The sequence below is a fragment of the Cynocephalus volans genome, chromosome 3, assembly GCF_027409185.1.
Source record: "Cynocephalus volans isolate mCynVol1 chromosome 3, mCynVol1.pri, whole genome shotgun sequence".
Classification (NCBI taxonomy): domain Eukaryota; kingdom Metazoa; phylum Chordata; class Mammalia; order Dermoptera; family Cynocephalidae; genus Cynocephalus; species Cynocephalus volans.
Window position 1 is genome coordinate 40,227,752 of NC_084462.1, and position 19,452 is coordinate 40,247,203.

At 45.4% G+C, this 19,452-nt stretch overlaps 1 protein-coding gene across 2 annotated transcripts in view; it reads left to right on the plus strand.

The window, feature by feature from the left end:
* The window catches only part of OTUD7A (OTU deubiquitinase 7A), a 153,744-nt gene that overhangs the window by 33,877 nt on the left and 100,415 nt on the right, over positions 1-19,452 (plus strand). For both annotated transcript variants that reach the window (XM_063091893.1, XM_063091895.1), the window contains exon 2: positions 17,841-18,023. In XM_063091893.1, coding sequence (XP_062947963.1) covers positions 17,841-18,023 — 183 coding nt within the window. The remainder of the gene's footprint in view (positions 1-17,840; positions 18,024-19,452) is intronic.

Sequence of the window (19,452 nt, forward strand, 5' to 3'; positions counted from 1 at the left end):
GAGTTCTAGCATTTAGAGCTACATTCAGGGTCCAGGTTGGGCTTCATTCCCTGTACATGTGTGAGCTCAGCAAGCTGATTGATTTCCTCAAACTCTTTGGTCTCTTCAGTGCTAAAGCAGACACTGTCAGCATTGTCACCATCATCTTCCCACCTACAGCAGGACTGTCATGAGGATTAGAGGAGATGACACATGTAAAGTAAAGTAGCATAATACCTGGCACATAGTAAGTATTCAAATAACAAATGGATGAATGAATGAAAAAGTGAATAAATGAGAGTGAGTTCTACCACTCATCCAATATGCAAATCGCTCCCACAAAAAACCAAACTAAATTAAATGTAAAAGCAAATAAATAAACAGATACAGAGGGCTGCTTGCTCCTGGCCCAAGACATATTCCAGCCACACAGCGCCTGAAGCGGGCCTCGCTCAGCCCTACATTCCTCCCAAGCTGCCCTGCTCCTCAGCCTCGTGCTCATGGAAGCTTCTGGCTGCCACCATGGCTCACTTGGTCACACCCAGAGTCTCAGGCAGGGCCTACCTTTCAGTCTGCCAGCCAGTCTAGATCCCAAAGTGCAGAGGCAAGGGGTGCAGATTCCCCAAAGGCCTCAGCATGGTTGCCATCTCGTTGGGTACTACACTGACCTGGCCCTGAGAGTCCTCCCCTGGGTCCCTGTGTGGGAGCCACAGTTGTCCGCTGACCCGCTTTTCTCTGGACACATTCATGAGCCAGTTACTGACTCAATGCACGTTATATGAAGGAGCCACTCTAGTGGTTACCTGCAAGTATTTTTCTGAAGCAGCTGAATACAGTTTTCAGTGGAAATGTTAGGGAGTACCCATAGGTGGAGTCACAGAGGTGGAGCTGCTACAGCATCAGGGCAAAGAACCCAAGCCCCGCTAGGGACAATGTCACCACTGTAGACGCCCAGGCTCACCCACATGACAATCAGGCACATCAGGGCCAGGCTCCCTGGGCCATCATGCAAACCTCTGGGGACACCCAGCCCATCTCAGCCCTAGCCATGGGGAGAGGAAACACCCTGCTCTCCCTGTCTGAAATCCCAAAAGCCTCCACCACTTTTATTTACACCCACGGCCAATCCATCAGCAGATCCTGCTGGATCCCTTCAGGAAGCCCGGCGCCTCTACTATAGGACCACAGCACAAGCAATGTGACCCTCTGCCTGGCCCACTCCATGCTCATCCCTCTGTTCTCTCTGCTGTTCAGAAAGCAGCCAGAGAACAATGTGAAACAGCAGTCATTTCCATAGAAGTTTTAGAATCAGCTTCTCAGTTTCTCTATAAAAAAAGGCAGGGGACTGCCAGAATTTGATTGCAATTGCATTGAATCTGTGCCACCCTCAGGGAGGACAGGCCTGAAGAGAGAGAGCAGAGCTGGAGGATTTGCAGGACATGGTCTCAAGCTACAGCAAGCTGGGCCATGTGGTATTAGCACAAGATAGACAAGGGGTGCATCTTGGAACAGGAGAGAGTCCAGAAATAGACCCACACCTATTGGTCAATTAATTTTTTTTAAAAAGTCACCAAGGGAAAGGAAAAGAAAGGAAAGTCCTTTTAACAAAAAGTGCTGAACAACTGTGAAACTTTCACAACTGTGAAACAGTATTAAAAAAACAAACAAACCTTGGCCCTCCACTTCTTACTATACATACAAATAACTTCAAGGCACATTATAAACCTAAACATAAAACCAAAACCTCTAAAGCTCCTAGAGAAAGGCAAGAGGGAAAAATCGTCATGACCCTGGAGATGGCTAACAGAGAGGCCAAAAAAGAATTAACTATGAAAGGAAAAATGATGAATTCAATTTCATCAAAGCCAAAAATTCCTGGTCATCAGAAGACACTGTTAAATAGAGTAGTCACAAACTGGGAAATGATTTTGATAAAACACATGTCTGATTAAAGTATCTAGAATATATAAACAACTACAAGTTAATTATAAAAATACACATAACCCAATAAAAAAGTGAGCAAAAGACTTTTAATAAAAGATCATGAGTGAACAGTAGGCACACAGAAAGATTTTCAAATTGGTCATCAGACAAGGAGAAACTAGCACCCCAATGAGGTGTCACTGCAAACCCACTGAAACAGCTGAAACTAAGAAGACCGGCAATGCCAACTATGAGAAGGATGTGAGATAAGTGGAACTCTCAAAAGTTACCAGTATAAACACCAAATAATAAAACCACTTTGGGAAAAGGTTGGTGGTTTCTTATAAAATTAAAAGTATACTTTCACTACTTTTACACTACTCAACAGTAAGAAGAAATGAACTACTAATGCGCGCTGTGACAGGGATGAATCTAGAGACCTTATTCTGAGTGAAAGAGGCCAGACACAGAAAAGTATTTATTGCATGATTTCATCTGGACAAAGCTCAAGAACAGAAACTGTGTGGTGGACCAGATTCTAAAGATGTCCCTCAAGATTCCTGTTCCCTAATGCTTAGTTAGACACTGATCTGGGTACTGCTGTGAAGGGATTTTGCAAATAGAATTCAGGTTGCTAATCAGCTGACTTTAAAATAGACAGATTATCCTGGATTATCTGTGTGGGTCCAAAGTAATATCAAGGGCGCTTAGAAGCAAAAGAGGAAAACAGAAGACTCAGAGAGATGAGGAAGATGTCAGAGAAATGTGCAGTGTTGTAACCAAACCAGACTTAGGTCTGTTCATAGCTAATGCCAGAACACTGACACCATGTTTCAGTGAGGGAAAATAGGCTTTAATTACAAGGGCAAGTGATTGGAGGTCTGGCAACTAATGCTGAAAAAGAACCCAAGCTCCTCGAAAGCTTGCAAGCAGGGATTTTTAAGGGAAAGACTTGTGGGTTGTGTTTGAGGCTGCAGGAGTGGTCTGTGGACGCTCCTGACTGGTTGAGTCTCCCAGGTCGAAGAAGTGGCTCTTGGCTTCTGTTCATCACTGTCCCGGCTCCAGGCAGTGTGGAGTCCTGTGGTCCACATCTCGTCAGCACATTCCAAGGGCTGGGAAACTTGGGTCCTTGTCCCTATAAAAGATATCTCAAGGGTATGTGTCAAGATAGTGTCTTTGATCCATGGAGCCTAGTGGCTCTGGTTCATGGTGCTCTGTATGGCTTAGGTGACACCCCGCTTTGCTGAGCTTCTTTCTCTGTCCTCCCCTCCTCAATTACTAGTTGTAAATCCCTGCTCCTTAGTTGGAGAGCTCAGTTCTCAGATTTTAAATCACTTCACTTTCATCTAAATTTTTGAGAAACTTTATCAAGAAGAGGTGCTCACTGAGTTTCAGTGTGAAGGGGACTCAATCCGCCATTGTTGGCTTGAAGATGGAGGAAGGGGCCGCAAGGCAAGGAATGTGGGTAGCCTCTGGAAGCTGACAATGACCTCTGGCTGACAGCTTGCAAGGAAACAGGGACTTGGTGCTACAGCCACCTGGAACAGGGTCCTGCCATTGAGTGAGGCTGGAAACCGATTCTCTTCCTAGAGCCTCCAGAAGGGACCACAGCCCTGCTGAATGCTCTTCAGCTTTGTAAGACTCAGACAAGAGAAACCAGCTGAGCCCACTAGACTTCTGGCCTACAAAACTGTGGGATAAAGAATCTGTGCTGTCTTAAGTCAGTAACTGTGTGACAATTTGTTACAGGGCAGTAGGAAACGACACAGAGGGATTGCTGGGAAGGGCATGATGGCTGTTCCGATGGGATGGACATGATCTGGGTCTTGGGTGTGGTGCTGGTTTACACAGGTGTATGCCCTTGACAAACCTTACCCATCTGGGCACAGATCTGGGCATTCATTCCACCATGCACAAATTATACCATGAAAGTTTTAAAAATTAAGTGAAAGACATCAGAACATTTCTTTCTGCAGTTGCAAATCTGCCAGTGGTTTCATCTCTCCCAAAATAAAATCCTGCATCCTTGCCATGGCCTTACCCTGCACACTCCAAGAACAGGCTTCCTGGCTCAGCTCACTGAAGGTACTACAGCCATGCAGGCCCACAGCACATTTTGACCTTGAAGTTCTAATGACCAAGAATGCTGTCCTCCAAATAGCCCCAGGACTACCTTCCTTATTTCTCAGGATCTCTGTCCTGAAGTCATCTCATTAGGGAACTATTTGGTGACTGAATACTAAAGCAGCACAAAGTAGGCACCCCCTGAATCTCTACTGAGTACATGAATGTGGCTCTTGGGTGGATGCACCCTCCGGGTGGACGCAGCCTCCGGGCCCTCAGGCTAAGCTTATGCAGCATCATGAGTTCTGCACCTGCACCTGACCTTGTCATGACCCACACCTGCTTCTCTTGGGCACTCTACCTTCTTCACCAGGCAACTCAGGAAGAGGGAGCAGGCACTGCTCACCCAAATCCTGATCCCTCTGGGTATAATTTCACTATTTTGTAGACATAGTGTCCCAGCAGGATTTCATTGAATCTCAACAAGCAGAAAATATACCGAGAGGCCAAGCAGCCCTTCTCTGTCCATTGTGTGAACTGGCTTGACTGCCCATGGCCAGCTGTGTGACTGTGCCCTGGGCTTCATGACGCCCCTGCAGGGGCCAGTCCTCCTCAGGGCCCTCTGGTTCCCCAGGGGAGAACATGGCAGGGTGCCAGGCCTGAGCCCCAGTGGCTTGGAGCAATCTCCATTGCTAACCCTGGGGAACCTATATGCTGTGGGAGTGGAGCTGGTGGACTTCCTGGCAGAATTGGATGGAAAAAGCTAGAAGGCTTTCTTTAGAAATGACAAATTAAGATTCCTCCTGGAGGCCAGGTTGGCAAACATCCAAGAGACATCAAGTGATTTATTTCTCAGATCTCCAGGATTCAGTTTGATTTTAGTTTTAAAAAGCTGCCTCAGGAATTTTTAACAGAAACAGCTTAACTGAAAGAAATAGATTTCTTTCTTAAATAGCATGCAGATCCCAGAGCCAGGGTGCACGCCATGGGGAAGTCACTAGTAAATCCCACATAAGGAGGCTGCAAATCGCAGCAAGGAACACTTTAATTTTCAGAGCGAAAATTCATTTTGACAGTTGATTTAACGTTCTTTGACTTTATGAAAATCAGTATTTGGATTCTTTTTAAGCATCATTTTAAGATTAAAGGCCAGGAGACCTCACTTTGGTTAATGAAGCTGCTGCTGCTGCTGATTTGAGTAAGTGGCTTTAGGCTGGCTGGAGAGAAGACGATGCGGCTCAGGGAGAAGCAGCCCAAGGCACAGTTCACCGTGGCTTTCTGCAATGTGATGTTTTACTCCAGCAGTCCCTGCCTCCACTGAGGCGGAAGTAGGAATGCTGTGGCTTAGCCATCCGGGAGAATGGCAGAGTGTGGCTGATGACAAAGCAGCCACCAAATTCATTCATTTACCTTGAAATCAAGTTATATCTTTAAAAAATCCATCTGGCATTTGAAATCAGATTATAAATTTTCTAAAAGTCCACCTGAGAGAGTATCATTTTGGCCCCCCAGCCCAGCGCTGCTGACCTGGGCCAGTGGTAGCCTCCATGGGTTGGCCCCTAGGCCGGTTGTTCCTTCACCACAGGGTGAGACTCGTTATCTCAAAAGTCTGCCAGCCCCAAACTCAAATTTTTACATATCCCAGTGTTTTAAATGAAGCCCAGATAAGCAGCATTATAATCTTTTAGAGGCTTTCCTGCTTTACATATCCTGCAAAGCCTCCCCTGGCATCTGCTGGACTTTGAGGAGATAGACTGTGTGGTTCTGAGACCCCCAGCAGCAGGTACCCTTGGGAGCTCTCTGACCCAGAGATAACCCCGCTGCTGAGCTACATCACCTGGACACATGTATTAGTCAGGGTTCTCCAGTGAAACAGAACCAGTAGGATATATACATACATATGTATGTGCATATGCATATGCATATACATAGGTATTAGAGACAGACAGACATTTTATAAGGAATTGGCTCATGCAGTTATGGAGGCTGAGAAGTCAGCAAACTGGAGACCCAGGAGAGCTGATGGTGTAAGTTCCAGACCAAAGGCCAGCTCAAAGACAGTCAGGCAGAGAGAGCTGTCTTTCCCTTCATTAGCCTTTGTGTTCTGCTTAGGCCTTCAATGGATTGGATGAGGGCCACCCACATTGGGGAGGGCCATCTGCTTTACTCAGTCTACAGAGTCAAATGTTAATCTCATACAGAAACACCTTCACAGACACACCCAGAATGGTTTACCAAATGTCTGGGCACTCTGTAACCCAGTCAAATTGACACATAGAATTACAACACGTTGGCCTCCTCTTCAATCTGCCTCTCCCCTGAGAATTCCCTTGCCCTTCTCTCCTTCTGAATAGCAACACCCCCTCACCCCCCAAGGCCAGAAACTGCCATGGTTCCTGTACAGTCTCCTGCTGTGAGGGACTTCCCTGCATGCAAACCTCTCAAAGCTTTGCCCAGTAAATCTTGTGCACTCTACCGCCAACTTATGGTTATATCTTTTTTCCTTGATGGCACCCAAATCTCTCAAACCCCAATGCCTCTGTGCAATTGACTGGGCAGATAGCAGTTTTGAAAGCCTTTGAGCTTTTTTGTGTTCTGTTCCCTGTACTGCCCTTCTTCTTCCTCTTCTGGGAAGCTTCTACTCCTTGTTCACAAATATTGGGGCATGTCAGCCCCTGTGCAGACTCCCTGGCTCTCTGTGCACATCTCTCAGCTATCTCAGATCACAACAGCTGTTTCTATGTCTGTCTTACTTCTTGCTCCATCAGCCTCTTAAGACACACTCATGGGTCCTTATTCATATGTATACCACCAGCACCCAGGGATGCCTGCAGGTACTTGGAGCCTTGACAGGGTCTGCTGGGAGAATCCATGGCCGTCTCCAAGCACAGCACTGGAACAATTCCTCTCCTGTGGCCTTTGGCTCTTTAGCTATTTCTTCAACTTCTATGAAAATGTTTCTTATATACTAGGGTATTTCAAAAGCTCATGGAAAAATAGAATTAAAATATAGTATGAATCTTTCCAAGAACTCTTTGAAGCCCCCTCCTATTTGCATTATTGTTTAGATTAATTGCATTCTGAGTATAGAGAACCCAAACATCTGGAAATACCTTAAAGTTATACTTTATTTATAAGCTCTGGAGTATGTGTGGTCCCAAAATAGAATTTCTCATGCTGTAAGTGCATATTATACTTACAACAATAAAATAATTTCATTTGTGGGATAAGTCTACAATGAGTTAGCATCTAATATATATATATGTGTAATTATCTGCTTTTCTTTATTTCTGTAGATATATATGACCAAATTGAAAGTTTTCCTTTCAAAGTTATTATATCCTTTTAGTATAAAAATATACTAATTAAATTATATTTTACATTACTATGAAATTGGCAGTTTTAATACTTACCTTGCAAAGAAAACAAAATAGTCATCATTCAATGCTAAAATTGTTTTAATTTCCTTTTCTACATTATTTAACCAGTTGTTTGAAATTATTGAGTCCACAATTTGTTTTTGTTTTTGAATTTGTGCATATTCAATTAAAAACAAAACTGAAAAGGAGCCAATCAGTTAGACAAACAAACAAATCATAGCCACCAGGCATTTAGGTAAACTGAGGACCTGCAAATATTTTTAATGTTAGTATGGATTCATTGAAGAAAATACAAAGAAAAGAGAAAATAAAAGTCACTCATGATCCTACTCTTCAGAGAGAATCCCAAGGACATTTTGATATCTCTTCTTTAAGTTCTTCATATACATATGTATGCATAATTGTATGTGTAGATGTAATATGTGTGTATGTATGTGTGAACATATGTGTATGTGTATATGCACACCCATACACATGCATAGGATTTTTAGTATATGTATTTTTCAAATGTTTGGGGTAGAAACAACCAGCTGTTTACCAAAATCCATCCTCCCATCTCCCTGAGCAGCCTACCCAGCCTCATTTCCCAGGCTCCCTTGCACTTCAGTGCAGCCATGTCATAAATCCCCATAGCAGTGACAGAGAGAGCAGCATGTGTGCTTCTAGGATTGGCCCATCATGGTCTGTCTGGGAAAATGAGGTTTGAGGAGAGACTGCAGTGAAGTAAGAGAGAAAAAGGTGCTCCTTTGGGCTCTTCCCCCTCCTGGCTGAGTGCTCTGGTGCCACCCAGGACAGCCTGGGAAGCTGCATATTGAAGATGACACCTGGATCCCTGAATGACTGCATGGAGCAGAGCCACTGCCTGGACTCCTGCTCTGGACTGCTATGTGCAAAAAGAAGTAAACCTTTTGTCTTTAAGCTACTGGTGGGGGTGGAGAGCTCTACTGATTGCCACAGCCTAACCTACCCTAATTCATCATTTTTATTAAATACTGAGATGATACAACATAATGTTTATCAAAATTAATTATAAAAATAATGCAGTTTTAAACTATCCAGCTTAAGCAGGGGGCGGGAGATGAAATTTATCATTAACTTTGAAATCTCTTGTGTTTCTTCCTAACCCACACATTGCCTCTCCCCTCAGAGGTAACCACTCTCCTGAAGTCTGTATTTACCTTTCCCTCACTTTTCTTTGCGACAACATACATGAACCTGGAGGACATTATGCTGAATGAAATAAGCCAGGCACGGGAAGAGAACAACACATGATTTCACTTCCTCAACTTAGGAGAAGTTGATCTCCTAGGAGTAGAGAGTGGAATGGTGCTTACTAGAGGCTGGGGGTGAGGGGGATGGGGAGAGGTTGGTCAAAGGATATGTAATTATAGTTAGATTGGAGGAATAAATTTCATGAGATCTATTATATACTATGGTGATTACAGTTAACAACAATGTATTGTATTTTTGAAAAATGCAAAGAAAATGGATGTTGAGTGCTCCCACCACAAAAATGATGACTGTGTGAGGTAACGAACTTGTTCATTAGCTAGATTTAACCATCCCACAATGTACATATACTTCAGAACACTGTGTTGTACATGACAAAAACATGTTATTTGTCAATTTAAAGGAAACTTTAAAAAATAAAATTAATTAGTAAATTGAAAAAAAGAAAAAGAAGCAGGTGACTAAGAAGCCACACCCAACTTCAGGGATCCCAGGGGACCAGGCTGCTGCTGTGGGCCGCCTGTTGCAGAAGGTGCTGAAGCAGCTCATTGGCAGGTGCTCTCCTGGAAGCAGCTGTGACTCGCAGGCAGAGCCACTGCCATGTCTTGGCTACTGAGGACAGGATTCTCCAGAGCTCACCCAGGAGCTGTTTCTGCTCCCAACTGACCTGGGAGTATGATGGCTTCTCTTACTGCCTTCTGAGCCTTGCATGAATGCTTGTCATGTGGGAACCTGGCACTTATCAGGAAAGCAAAGCAAGTCTGGGAAGTGCCATTCCAGGCTTCTCTGCATTACACAAAGAAGAATGAAGGGGGTGGGGGCACAGGGAAGGCAGTGACTGAGTTGGCAAAGGGCCCTCTGGCACTATCCAGTACTTTCGTCAAATCCTCATCCGTCCATATCCTTTGACCCATATTTAAACTAGCAGGCAACCACAATAACATCATGTCCTGCTGACTCTACTGTCTTTGGTCCAGTTGGGCATGCACATGCTTCTCTCCAACAAGGGAAACAAAAAGTCCAGTAAGTCACCGAACCCATCTAGAGTTGTGTTCATTCGTCACCTGATTTGATCATGACCCATCTCTGACAAACTATAACTTAAAGACTGAATTAGGAGCATAATTCCTTCTCTCCTAACTTATGTCCTATGACAAGAAAGGGAGGGGCCACCTGGGTTTGTATACAGCAATAGAGAAATAACCAAGCCAGGAAGAAGACAGGCAAACTGTGGTGATCTTGAACTCTGCACCCTGCAAGCTCTGGTTGACATGTTTGTAATGCCTTCCTCCCCTGCATCTGCTGGCTCCCCTTGCCCTCTCCTAGCACTCAGACCTTCTTATCTAAAGAGCTCAGCAGTAGTTTAAGCTGGTGGTATGTTGGGAAATTTCCAGTTTAACATTTGTAAATTTATTCCTATGCACTTTCCTCGGATTCCTATTGGCAAAAACTCTGCAATTCTTTTGATGTGTGTGGTATCTCCTCCTAAGCTCTCTTCCCAGTTTCAATCTGATAACAGAAAGAGCTTGGTTTTCAGGTGACTTGAGCATTTCCCTATAACACATCTGCTTAGAAAAGGTTCATCTATTTCCAGGTCTTCAGACAAGGGGAGTCTAGCCTCAGTCAAGGGGGGGGGGCTGCTTCTGATTGCCCAGAGGCTGAGGGATATTGTGGGAATTCAAAGTCCTCAGGGTCCTTAGAATGCACCTGCCTGTTCTCAAGACCTCATCTAGCTCTCAGAGCCCAGTCTTGCCTGATCACTGTCCTACTGTGTTCATAGGAGATCTAACAAGGTTTCCCTTTAAACTTGTGTAATTCAGCAACATGAATATCAAAAAGGTCTGGCTTTTGAGTGCCTCAGGGCCCTGCCTGGAATCCCAGGGCTTGGAGCCAGGGACCGGACATCCTGCCCACATCCAGGCATACTGCCAGCACCGTGGGGCCCCGCCTGTGGGGCTGGGGCATCAAGCCGGGGACACCAGTGCCTTGGGGCCCTGCCCAGGGGCCCGGGGCTTGGAGCTGGGGACCAGACCACCCACTACAACCAGGTACACTGCCAGTGCCAAGGAGCATGCCAAAAACATCACTTCCATGTGGGTGGCCCACCACAGCCACCACAGTAACCACGGCTGCTGCAAAAGTGGCTAGACATCACAGCCACCGTGCAGATGGTCCACCAGCCACTGGAGTGCATTGACATAGGAGTCACCAGTAGAGACCAAAGAAAAGAAGAGGATGTCTCTCTCCACAAAGCCCATTCCAGAGTGACAGAAGAAGCATCTGCTCTGTGATAATATTGGGGGACCTGAACATACCTTTCAGCACTGGACAGATCATCTAGGCAACAAATCAACAGAGTAACCGTTACTCTTTCAGAGGGAAAGAAGAAATCTAGGGTTATCAGTGGTGGAAGGGAGAGGGGGATAGGGAAAGACTGGACAAGGGGCACAAAGAATAAGTAGGATTTATAACAATATACATATTAATAATATTGATTTGATCAACATATGTCAACATTGAATCCCCAAAATATGTACAATCAATTATGATTCAATAAAAAATAAATAAATTTAAAACTTCAGTAAAAAAAAGTAAAAACTGACAAATCGGACTTCATCAAAATTAAAAATTTTTGCTCTTTGAAAGATAGCAATGAGAAAACAAAAAGGCAAGCCAAAGACTGGGATAAAATATTTTTAATACATATACCAAAGAACTTGTATCCAGAATAAATAAAGAAACTTTAGAAGACGAAAAACAAACAAACGAAAAAAAGGTCTGGCTTTTGGAATCGCCGCCTCCGTGGCTGCAAGAGCTGGCAGGCTCTGTAAGGGAGGTCACGGAAACGCTGGCTGTACAGCCAGGCCTGGGGCTGAGAATCAGAGCCCAGCTGGCCTTTTTCTCCGGTTGCTCTCTGCTCTGGAGAAGGGCCAGCCTGCCCACGCTCCTCATGCTCCTTCTTGCCACAGATAACAGCAGCTGGTGGTATCTCCAACACTGCGGGGGGAAGTCATCTCATCTGTTAAGGAGACTTACTTAAGGAGACAGAAGCCGCTCTAGGTGTCCCAAATAGGCAGGGGAACTAGAGGCTTACACAGCCAGCGCGGTGCGTGAACTGAGAAAAGCCTTGCTAAAACGGGGGGTTCATGGCTTTCCCTGGAAGTCGTATATGTGTCATGAGTGCCAAGAAACATCTCCACCGCCACCCCTCTTGGCCACCTGGACGGCCAAAGCCGGGACTTCACAGGAGTCTGCCCAGAACCTACAGCGGATCTCATGCCTGCTCTCTCCAGTGCACCTGTTTGCAACTGCTTGCTTAGAAAAGCGGCCTGTTCCAGGTCTCATACCTAGGTCTTTAATCCATCTTGAGTTGATTTTAGTGTACGGTGAGAATTACTAAGGGAAAATATAGGTGAAACTCTTCAGCAGTTAGGGCACAGGCTTTATGAAAATGAGCCCAAAAGCACAAGCAGCAAAAGAAAAAATAAACAAATGGGATTATCAAACGAAAAAGTTTCTGCACAATAATGGAAGCAATCAACAGAGTGAAAAGACAACCTACAGAGTGGGAGAAAATATTTGCTAACTATGCATTCAACAAGGGATTAATATCCAGAATATACATAGAACTGGAGCAATTATACAGTAAAAAAACAAATGACCCAATTCCAAAATGGGCAAAGGAGCTTAATAGACATTTTTCAAAGGAAGACATACAAATGGCCAACAGATACATGAAAAAATGTTCAATATCACTAGTCATCAGGGAAATGCAAATTAAAACCACATTGAGATACCACCTCACTCCAGTTAGACTGGCTATAATCAAAAAGATGGTGAATAACAAATGCTGGTGAGGGCGTAGAGAGTAGAGAACACTCCTGCACTGTTAGTGGGAATGTAAATTAGTACAACCACTATGGAAAACAATATGGAGGTTTCTCAAACAACTACAGATAGATCTTCCATATGATCCAGCAATCCCTCTTCTGGGTATATACCCAAAGGAATGGAAATCATCATGTTGAAGAGATCCCTGCACTCCCATGTTCATTGCAGCTCTATTTACAATAGCCAAGATATGGAACCAACCTAAATGTCCATCTATGGATGATTGGATAAAGAAACTACGGTATATATACACTATGGAGTACTACTCTGCCACAAAAAAGAATGAAACACTCCCATTTGCAAAAACATGGAGCCTGGAGAAACGTATGTTAAGTGAAACAAGCAAAACACAGAGGGATAGATACCACATGTGCTCACTCATATGTGGGAGCTAAGAGAGAAAGGAAGGCAGGAAAGAAAGACCACAGTAGTGCCGTGATCCAACAGAGGGAGGGAACATTCCTAGGGCTACAAAGTGGGGGGGGGAGAAAAGGAGGGAGAGGGAGTTGGGGGATAATTGGGTGGGGACAAGGGATACAAAAGTAATTTCTGGTAATGGGTATGTCCCCAGTATGAATCTGGCCTTCACATCATGGGCAGGAGGGGGGACAATTAGCTTTGTATTTCATGAATATTCTTAATAAATAAATAAATTTTTTTTAAAAGAAAGAAAGCAAAAGAAAGGCGGCCTGTCCTTTCTGCACTTTCCAAACCTCGCAGGAACGCCTCCAGCCGGAACTATGCGGAGAATGGGATTCCCGGCAGAGGGGCGCGGGCTTCTCTCCTGCAGTGCAGCGGGAGGGGGACAGATGCAGTGGGGTGAGGGATTGACTGTGGACTGTAGGGCGCCATGTGGGACATGCACCTGGCAGGGCTGGGTTTGCCTAGTTTTTCAAACTGGATTGTGCCGAACAGTTTTCAGCGTGCTGCTTTTCCCACTCAGCAGTCCTTCACTGGAATCCCCCAGATCGATTGTATGTGCGAGTCCATCTTTTCTAATGGCTGAGTAATCTTCCAGATGTGGATTAGCGTAAAAGAGCCAGCCAGTTCCTGACCAGCTGGGCAGTCCCCGACACCCTGCACCCTGCAGCCACCCTCCACGTCCCATCCTCGCTGCCTCCGAGAGGCCGGCCCCTCTCTCATCTGTGCTGCTGCCGTCGCCTTCTACCGCTCTGTCTGCCTCCAGTTTTGCCCGGTTCTAATGTAGTCCCTGCTATTTAGCCAGAGTAACATTTCTTAAATGCAAATACTTTATTTTTCTAAACTGAGAATCTCATCGAGTCCCACTCCTGTTGAAAATGCCTCAGTGACTCATCTATGAGCCTGGGGTCGTCCCATCCCCGTGACTGCTGTCGGTGACCTCCAGTGTGTCTCCCTCCTGCCATCTCCTCCTCCCTCCTGCCATCCTCCCCCTTGTCCCAGCGTGCTCTCCTCTCCGCTGTCTGACTCATCCTGTCTTACTGACCTTCACTTCCAGGCTTATCCAGATGCAGCCTTCTCTCCAGCAACTTCCTCTCCCCGCTCGCCTGTTCCTGGGCTCTTACTAGCAGAGCTTTTACTCTTTCTTTGTGTTTCAGCCTAAAATGATACTTCCCCCAGACAGCAAGGTGGGAGGGAGCTATGTCAGTGACCTGGAGCCCTGATGCCCAAAACAAGGTTGGGTTCAAGGAAATGGTCGCCCCCAAAGCTTAGGTTTTAATCAAGACAGGCTAGGATTTGAATCTCAACTCCGTCACTTACTAGTTGGATTTCAACCACAAGTGATAGAAGTTAGATATAAGCAGACTTATAATTGATGGTAATGGTAGTAACTCCATGTATTATGTACATGTGCTAAGAACTTCACAAACACTCTCTTTGTCTCATTTCACCTTCATAACAATTCTCATTAGATGGATTCTATTATCCCAATTGTACAGAAAAGGAATCTGAGGCCTAGTGGGATGAAATGACATATTCACTGTCATAGAATTAGTTAGCAGGTGGATCCCGGGCTCAAAATCGGGCTCCAGAGCCCGTGTCCTTGACTGATGTACTGGACCGCACTCCTTCCTCAAACGAGCATGCCGGCTTCAGGGGCCGGCTGCCTGTGGCCACCCAGTCACCCACCCTTGGGATTCCACCTGGCTTTGGCCATTCCACCTTGTGCAAGTTTGGCCACTGGGAGCCTCTGTGCCCCACCTTCTCATCCTGACTCAGTGTCACCTCTGTTGGGGCCACAGTAACTTAAAATGGAGAAGATAAAAAGGGAGCATGAAGCATATGCTCTGAGCACCAAACCCTACTTCCAGGCTGCCAGGGACACACCCCTGTCCTTGCCCTCTAGATTTCCTGGTTTTAGATACAGTCTTGTGTACCCACCACTGCCAGGCTAATCACCTGGACATCCCCAGTGCATGCATCTGTAAGTCACCACTCACCATCCTGGTCCTCCAGAGCTGCTATGTGTGGACTGTGCAGTGTGGGGGGCATATCTTACGGGCTCCAGCTCCCTAAGCAGCTGGCAAGTGTACCTGTTGCCTGTCATCTTCTCTTTTCAGTCCATTGGCCTCTGGGACCCTTCGCACATGCAAGGACACTAAAACACTGAGTCCTCAAGACATTCTTTCAAACTCAGAAGGGAGCAGTCGGGAGCGAGCCTTCTGCGGACAGTGCTACCGCCTCCTCCTCTCCCCCATCCTCATTCTCACCTCACTGGCTGCATCTGCCTGCTACCATGTGCGACAGAGGTTACACCAGGAGGGATACAGGGCAGGCACAAAGGAAAGTGAATGTGGGTCAGAGCAGTGACGGAGTCGTGAGCAGGTCGGCAGATCAGCAGAGTGAGAGGTCAGGGAAGGAGAGAAGGCAGACAGGCCCTCGCTGATGGCTGGACACCTCCCCGCCTTCCCAGTGTTGTGTCAGTTGATCCTTTAAAGGTGTGCACAGTGGGAACACGCCCCGTTCTGCAGCACAGGCTGCCCCACTGAGGTCACCAGTGGTAACTCTGCTCCTGCCTTCAACTTGAGCCTGAAAGGACTCGTGCTGGGAACTGTACACAGGGGCTCTAGGAAGGCTCTCCTGTAGGAAGTGGGCAGGAGAAGCAGGACAGGCTCTTTCCTGTGGCTGGGAGAAGGCTGCTGGGGCAAGAGTGGGCTGGATCCCGGGAGCGGTGCCAGCCAGCAGGGCCAGGTGGCTACAACTCCGCAGGGTCCAGGTCTCGTACCTGGGGCAGCCCTGCAGGCAGGATACAGCTCAGTGGGAAGAACCCACACCCCATGGTGTACCCAGGGAGGGACTGCTGTGACATGCCAGGACAGCGCCTGCTCTTCACTGTGGCTGGGGGATGATGATGCTCCTGCTGCACTCAGAGCCCCTCAGGTGCTCCACACGGCTGTTCCTCTCCTCTGCCATCCCTCCACATGGCCAGAACCCATCCTGCAGTGTCATTGCTAAGACGCATTCCCAAAGCTGTATTTGTGTGTCTGCACTTCATGATGGAGCTAGGGTGGGGGAGTTCTCTTTCTCTGCCCGTTCTCCTTGACCTTCCTCTTTGACATGAGTTTGACCCTTCCTTGCCACTTGTCCCCCCAGTCCCTGTTCTAGAGCAAGATGCACACCCAGGTCATCACCCTTGCTAAGGCAGGAATCCCCCAACTTCAGGGCCCTGTCCTTCTCTTAGAACCCAAGCCCTGGAACATTCAGGCCCATTTGATAGTCACTACCTCTTAGATTCAAAATTGCCAGGTTTTGGTCACATAGGTAGTATTTGTCCACTGTGACTTTGTACACCATGGTTGTTAATCATGTATATGAGTGGATGTACCTTCTCTAATTTCTTCTTTAGTTTGGTTCACTTAAACCAAATTTGTCATAGCCACCCCCCACCCCACTACTAACACTAACAATAACGGGGGCTGCGTTATATCTGTACCCCACCTATTAACATCCACTAGGGTCCACCAGGCCTGCTGTTTTTGTTAGATGACTCAGATGGTTTTACTTTGCTTTTATTATCACCTGAGATGGTGCAAAGATGCTTCTGTTATAGTCTTTGCTAACTGATTATGGAGGGGAAAATATGATTAAATTATAAATGACTGTAATGTAATTTAAATGATACGATTAGTAGTATCAAGTCTGCAAGAGAAAAAGTAGAAAGACAAGAGGAAGATGTTCAGATATTGTTTTATACATTTAAAACCTCATTTTACTGTGTGTGTGTGTGTGTGTGTGTGTGTGTATATATATATATATATATATATCATTCAGAATAAAATTAGTCCATGTAGCTAATACCTGCAATTCAGAGCTAACCAGAAGAAGACAAGATTTTATTTGCTCCTTAAAATTAGCACCTGTGGGATAATTAAGCCAGATGCAGTGTTTCATGAAGGCCACCAACTCTCAAAGTCAGGAATCAGTGCCCCCACGCTGCCTTAAAGCCCCCAAAATAGCTCCCCTAGTGTTGCTAAGTGTCAGCTCCACCCCCGGTCGTGGTGGGGGGCTGCTGATCACTCACACCAGGTCGGGCCCCTCACCCAGTGCAGGGCCTGGGCTCTGAAGTCTACCTCCTACTCAGGCTGTCAAACAAGGGAATTCCTCCCAAGCTTCCATTTTTCCCATATTAAACTTAGAAGAAAAAGTAAAACCCTGAGCAAGAGCCCAGACGTTAGGGATTCTTTTTATATATTTATTTATGTATTACTTTATGCTTTCCTTCCCTCAGAGACTAAGCTCTACACTTGATTTTCAAAGGGGGATATGCTAATCAGGAATGTAACGTTTTGATGGTGTGTGTATGTGTGTGTGTGTGCATACTAACAAATCTAAAGACTATAAGACTGGATATATACACAGCCATCCCTCATATCGGTGGGGGATTAGTTCCAGGACCTCCCTCAGTTACCAAAACCCATGGATGCTCACGTCCCTTATAAAAAATGGCATAGTATTTGCATAGAACCTATGCACATCCTCCCATATACTTTAAATCACTCTAGATTACTTATAATACCTAACACAATGTAAATTATATGTATATAGTTGTACTATATTTTTATTTGTGTTATTTTATTGTTATATTGTTAGCCTTTATTTTTATTTTTTGGATATTTTTGACCCATGGTTAGTTGAATCTGCGAATGTGGAGCCCACAGAAGAGGAGAGCAGACTGTAGTCACGTGTTTCAGATGGACATCAGTTACGCTGTGAAATTCTACTTTCAGAGATTGTGCAGAAGGCCATTTTACCCCTTTGAAGAATGAAAACTACGGATGGAAAGTTTATTCATTAACGTGGTCATGGAAAACCCTTCTTGCCACAGTTTTTTCCTATGATGAGACCATTATTCGTGCACTAATATTGTAATCTCTTGTCATATCTTGTCCACAGGCAAAAACTGGGACCTGACAGCTGCTCTAAGTGACTATGAACAGCTCCGACAGGTGCACACAGCCAACCTGCCACATGTGTTCAATGAAGGGAGGTGCCCCAAGCAGCCAGAGCGAGAGCTGCCCCAGCCCGGGCACAAGGTGGAGCGGCCCTGCCTGCAGAGGCAGGACGACATTGCTCAAGGTACCGGCCGAGGGATTGCACCTGGGCCAGTGCGCCACAGCTTGCAGACGGGGGAGGGGGGGTGCAAAGGTGGCGGGGTCTGCACCTCCTAGCTGCAGACAAATTGGACTTCTGGGGCATTGTTCTCACACTATACTGAAATGTCCTTTGCAGTTTCCATTCCTGGCCCCTACGTCTGCCTCAGAAGAGCAGGAGAGAGAGTCCAATGCCCCAGGACCCCAACAGCCCTTGAGGTAGTTAAAGACCAGCATTCCTCCTGGAATCCTGGTTTCTTGAGACCAAACATCTCTGGTTCCTCCACTTATTTCCCAAGTAGCATAGTCTCCAAATCTGCCCAAGATCCTGCTGATTTTTCCACGTGCTCCATCATCAATCTTCTTTTTCTTCAATACAAAAATAAGATATGCTTATTGTAACACAGGAAATGATGCAAAGACATATGAACAAAACTTAAGAGTATTCTCCACACCTCCCAAGTCTCACTGAAGTCACACCCACTGATGACACCTCGTCCGCCTCCTCTAGCTATGCTTGTTCAAAAGGCAGACACATCAGAGTCAAATACACAGCATACTTTGCAAAATGCTTGTGTCACTGAGCAATATAGATCATGCACATGTTCTCTTAATAGCTACATTTCTTCTAAAGCTACATTCATTCTTCAATCATTCCTGCATTAATGATTATTTTGGTTTTTCTAAGGTTTTGTTGATTGTTGATTTGTTTGTTTTTGCCAATCCAAGAAATGTTGAAATAAATGTCTTTACACCTGTAATCTTCCATACAAGTGCTTTTCATTCTATAGGTTAGCATTCCCAAAGTGGATGTGCTGTGCCAACACGTATGTGTTTTTAATTGAACTTGAGGACTTTTTTCCAAACACATTTCTGCTTGCTGTGTGTGACTGGGTGTTTCCCTTTGTTCCTGCCAGCAGTGGGAGTTATTACTCTGGTTTCACATTGGTTTTATCTTCTGAAGGCTGAAAATGGTGTCTTATTTTAACTCCAATCTTTTGCGGGGGTTACATTTTTATTTTATTTTTTATTGAAACATAATTGGTTGCACATATCTGTGGGGTAGAGCATTGAATATCAATACCTGTTATGTGCTGCTCAAATTAGGCTAATTACTGTATTTATCATTACACATGTATTCACCTTTTGTGGCCCTTTACCAATTTCTCGCTAACCCCCCATCCCCCTCCCCTTTGCCCACCTCTGGTAGCCTCAGTTCCATTCTCTCATTTTGAAAGTTCAAGGAATTACTGTGATTGTTGTATCTTTCTTTTTTTCTTTTTTACTTGCTTATTTTTAACAAAATAACCACATATCCACATTTGTGAGTGAGGACATACAGTATTTCTCTTTCTGTGCCTGGCTTATCTCACTTAACATAACTTTCTCTAAGTTCATTCATGTTGCTGCGAATG